A 5271-nucleotide genomic window follows, 5' to 3' on the forward strand; every position below is an offset into this window, starting at 1 on the left:
GGGGGGGGGATTCAAGAAGGCTCTAAAATAGCCAAACCCTCACCTACCCAGCAGAAAATCAGTGGTCATTCTAAACCTAGAGCTACCAATTTGTGCATGTTATTTGGCAATAAGGAGAGGGATACTATGAGACATTATTAAGCATGAAATGTCCACGTTTGGAACCACACTGGATGAGAAGTCTGGGACAGATGACTCCTATCTAAGCCTTTTGGTGTTCTTTCTTTTTGCTTTTAACTATGTGTTGCTTACTCAAACAAAAACAAAATTCAGTGTAAAATGTGAAAAGCAAATTTTAAAGCTATTAATAATTTTGAAATCCATGTTTGAGATTTGTCTATATTGATTATCTATGCATAAGACATCAGGTAATACAAGTTGTTATTCATGAAAATACCTTAAATCATAAGCTGCATGTTTAGATGATTCTCCACTCTTTTTTTCGTTTCTCTTTTTAATTGTCAGGGTGATTCTGGGGGCCCCTTAGTTATAAGAGATAATACAGACACCTGGTATCTCATCGGAATTGTGAGCTGGGGCGACAACTGTGGTCAAAGGAACAAACCTGGAGTCTACACAGAAGTGACTTATTACCGCCGCTGGATTGCTTCAAAAACAGGCCTCTAACTCATCATAAACATTAAAAGCAGAGAGCTGCCCGCAGGTTATACATGTATGAAACCCAGATCCTCAGTAGGCAGGGCACAACAGAGTGAGAATAAGTGGCAGTTTAGCAACATGAAACGCATTAAATGATTTATTTTCAAGTCCCATTGGTTAAGCAGTAGCCCATAGCTAATTTATAAGATACTTTTATTTGTAAGGCAATGGATCACTTTATCCTGGCTTGAAAACCACAGCTGGAATATTCAGCTCTTCAAATGAAGTAAACATGGGTATAATGGAGATGCAAACAAATGCCTGAACATGCAAAAGTCCCCATGGGATAAAATTATGTCCTATTGTAAATTTTGAAGGCCATTATTCATTTTGGGGGGGAAGTTATGACAAGAGTAGTAAAAAATTTTACTGATGTGCTGAACATTTACCATCATCTTTCTAAAGAAAATAGAGAATAAGTGATACTTCAGTCAGCAGCTGTTTCAATTACAGAATACAGGCTGTTGTCCTACACACACTGAGCTTATGGAATCTCTCTCTATCAACATATCCAAGGCCTGAGGATGGTCTTTGAGAGTCCTATGTTGCTTTGCCAGGGGTGTCAGTAAGAAGCATCTTAAATTTTCGAAGAATTCAGAAAACTCAATGACTCTCTACCATTTCTCTAGAACTCACAAATACTTTTTTCTCATTTTTCCTTATTCTCCCTTGTTTTTCAAATATTTTTCCACCACAAGAAATACTACTTTAAAGCATTTTGATAAAAGAAGTGTATATGTAAGGAAACAAAATCTGATAGTAAAAACCTCAAGAACCTTTTGTGATATTTTAACACACTTGTGTGTGCCATCCTACAAATATATTCAGAGAAGACATGATTAACAACACATTGTTTAATCAAACGTATTTTTGTTATGGAAATTTGGGGGATGGTGACAGTGACTTTTCTGGGTCCAGGATGAGGGTACAAGAATTTTAAAGATGCACTGACACATGCTGATCACCAGGGGGAGATTTTGTCCATTGTTAAATGTCTAAAAATAATCGAGAGTTTACTAGACACCAGAAAAGTTAAAGAACACTGCTTTTCCCACATAAAAAGGAAAAGTATAATCCCTAAATTTTTACCAGCAATCAGCCCCTATCAAATGAACATTATTGCAATCATAGGACCCTGATGGCTTAAAAATTATATTTAAAAATAAATACAAATTTTTGGATTCCTGCCACATGGAATGGAGGAACCAAGTGGTCTGAAACAGAAAACATGCTTCCTAGGTAAAGTGTCTCATGAAGCCTTTAGGAGAGTTAGGCTTCTCTATTCCATACCGCAAGTAAAGAAATGCTTCACAGAAACCTTGCCCTGCTTGGCAGTGCCTGTGCAACTTCAGACCTGCGGCTGACTATTATTCACCTCACAGCACAAATAAAAGCCAAATAAATCATTGGACAGTGGAACTACTTTATCATTTCTACCACATTCACTGAGAAGGCAGAAGAGCCCTACAGGAGATCTGTATTTAGTCACAAATGATTTACCCAAACTTCAGCCTCACAAAAGCTTAAAGCTTACAGAAGATTGCACAAGTCATACACTTACACTGTGGTTAAGAAAACTGAAGTCAGGAAACACAAATGACCTGTTGAAACTGCACTTAGTGGCACGCGAGTGGTCCTGAGCCCAGGAACCAGTTCTGCATATTTTTTTTTCTTGTAAAGTACCTTTATGGTTGCCCTAATAAGTCACTGGGCCTGTGAAGTCCTTGGTAGAAGCTGTTGAACTGTATTAAATTAGGAAATACTTAAGGCTATGATTTTAAATGATTAACTTAAGTGGCTTGCTGCCAGTTCTCTGACCTTATTTGTCCTGACAAGTTGCTTCTTTACATACATAAGCATACATGAGCATGTAGATTACTATGTATTGTGGTGGTAAGATTTAATGCTGACTTTTGGTGCTAAGAATCAAGAAATGATGTTAGATTATGAAACATATATTTATAAACTGATTTGTGTCTTTATCATTTAATTTGGAACCATGCGTATTAAAATGTAGATATATCATCTTAAATCTAATAAAGTTGGTGATCAAAGCATCCTATAATGTTACTGACTTCATGTTTGCCCAGAAGGGTGAATTTCCAAATCTCTCAAATGCTGTAAAGAGACACATTTCTTTGGTTCACTGATAACAAATTTGAGTCATTTTTAAGCAAGATTGCATAACTTTGATGCTCTTGACATTTTGACCTGGAAATTGTGTGTGGAAGGGATGTCCTGTTCATTGTAAAATACACAGCAGCATCCTACCAAAGGCCCTCAGCATACCCTTTCCCAAAATTGTGCTAACAAAACAAGCCTGTGGGAAATGGCAAAAGTCCCTGAGGAATAAAATATAACACTATTAAACAAACACTATTTTGAAGGCTGTTAATAATTTGGAAAAAAATCAAATTATAACAAAGACTATTAAGAAACTATACTATTGCACTGAACATTTGCCATCAAGTTTCTAAAGGAAATAGAAAATTAATGATATTTCAGTCAGTAGCAATTTCAAATACAGAATACATACTGTTCTATGCATATCAAGCTTATAGAATCTCTCTCTGCCAACAAATCCAAGGCCCTGAGTTCCACCTCCAGCACAGTCCAAAGAATAATAGTAATGATAGTGATAATTTTACTCATATTTTTGTCTAGAATATAATAAGGCATCATTAATAATTACTACAGAGGCTATCCCCGCATCCTAGTCAACCCATCAGAGTTCTGCTGAGCCTAGCCACCCATTCTTGCCCTGAAGACTTCTGGGGAGACTCAGCAGCCCTATCCCTGCCCCTGTAGCCATAAGGCTGGAGTTCTGCTGAGTCTGGCCACCGCTCCTCACCCTGAAGCCCATCAGGCAGACCTGACTACACAGGGACCTGCAGGAGCCTTGGAGAGCCCTATCCCACACCAACACAGGATTGAGAGAGCTTTGCAGAACGTCATTCTGCACTTATCATCATCAGATCCTTCTTGAACTGTGGCTTGTCCCTCTCACCTCAGTGAGGTGTAAGTCACATGGAACCCCACACAGCAGGAGCTTTTGGTGAGCCTACCCTTTCCTCCCGCTCTCCTGAGAGCCTTACTGCCCCTCACCCTTCCCACCTATCATCACTGCAGAGTCAGAGAGAACACTGGGAATTCAAAAAATGACAAAATGAAAGACAGAAGGTAATCTCAGACCTCTAGCCCACCCAAAACAAGTCCAGGAGACAAGGTCATAGAACTTTGAAGTCACATACCTGAAATTTCTGAAATGATAGCAACTCAAGTAAAGAAACTACTCCATCAGGCTATGGAGGAAATCAAATCAGAAATAATCTCTGAGGTAAAAAAGGAAATGACAACAATCATGAAAGAAATGCTCAATTCATCTAAGGAAGACATAGATTAAAAAAATAGAAGGGAAGAGAAAAATGATGAAAGCAGTTAATGTTCAATACAGGAAAGAACTAGAATACATGAAACAGATTCAAAAGGATATCCATAAATACATAATTAAAAAATAATAATTAAATTGAAAGCTGGCAAAACTGCATGAACAAAACAGAAGATAGAATTTTGGACCTTGAAGATACATTGCAACTAGTGAATAAGACAGGAAACATCTCTTAAAAGTAATGAGAAACCAGGAAATAACAACACAACAGCTGCATGTATCAGTGAAGCAGCTGGTGTGAATGCAAAAGACATAAAAAGAGTATTTGCAGAAGTAATAGCAGAAAATTTACCAAGCATGGGGAAAAAATTTTTAATATACAGTTAAGTGAGGAATATAGAACTCCAGCAAGCCATAATAAAAATAAATCTTCACCCAGACACATAATACTTGAGATCTCAGAAACAGAGCAAAAGAACAGAATATTAAAAGCTGTTAGAAGGGCCAGCCAGATAGCTCAGTGGACTAAAGTGCTTGTTTAGGCAGAGCCGTGCTGCCCCCGCCATGCTCCTACCTCCGTGCTCTGAGATGGTGATTGAGACTGGGTGTGGTGGCACTTGCCTGTAATCTCAGCGTTTGGGAGGCTGAAAACAGGAGAATTGCTACAAGTCCAATCTACGTAGTGAGATCCTGTAGATCCTATCCTAAATACATTAAAAATAAATAAATAAAAGCTGTTAGAAGAAAAATAACAATACAATGCTGTTGTATTGTTATTTCTTGGTTTCTCATTACTTTTAAGAGATGTTTTCTTTCATATTCACTAGTTGCAAAGCTATCTTCAAAGTCCAAAATTCTATCTTCTGTTTTGTTCAAGCAGTTTTGTCAGCTTTCAATTTAACTATTTTAATTGATTTTGGGGGAAAAATCATCTATATTGGAAAGCCCATCAGAATCATGGCAGATATCTCAACACAAACCATCAAATCAAGAAGAGCTTGGAGTGAGATATTTGCAATCCTGAAAGAAAACAACATTCAACCCAGATTGATGTATCCTGCAAAACTATCTATCAAATTTAATGGAAACATTAGATACTTCCATGACAAAAAACAACTCAGGAAATTCATGACAACCAAACCAACCCTACAAAGAGTATTGGAAGATATTTTAGAAAGAGACAAAGATGACAACAACTTCAAAAATAACAGTAATTAATCACA

At 37.4% G+C, this 5271-nt stretch overlaps 1 protein-coding gene across 1 annotated transcript in view; it reads left to right on the forward strand.

Annotated features, from left to right (window-relative positions):
- The window catches only part of Tmprss11a (transmembrane serine protease 11A), a 49397-nt gene extending 48770 nt beyond the window's left edge, over window positions 1–627 (forward strand). Inside the window, exon 10 of the mRNA XM_004644081.2 lies at window positions 466–627. Within this exon, the coding sequence (XP_004644138.2) occupies window positions 466–627 (162 nt within the window). The remainder of the gene's footprint in view (window positions 1–465) is intronic.
- The last annotated feature ends 4644 nt before the right edge of the window (window positions 628–5271 follow it).

Source organism: Octodon degus, unplaced genomic scaffold (genome assembly GCF_000260255.1).
Source record: "Octodon degus isolate 3935 unplaced genomic scaffold, OctDeg1.0 scaffold00191, whole genome shotgun sequence".
In the NCBI taxonomy this organism is placed as follows: Eukaryota; Metazoa; Chordata; class Mammalia; order Rodentia; family Octodontidae; genus Octodon; species Octodon degus.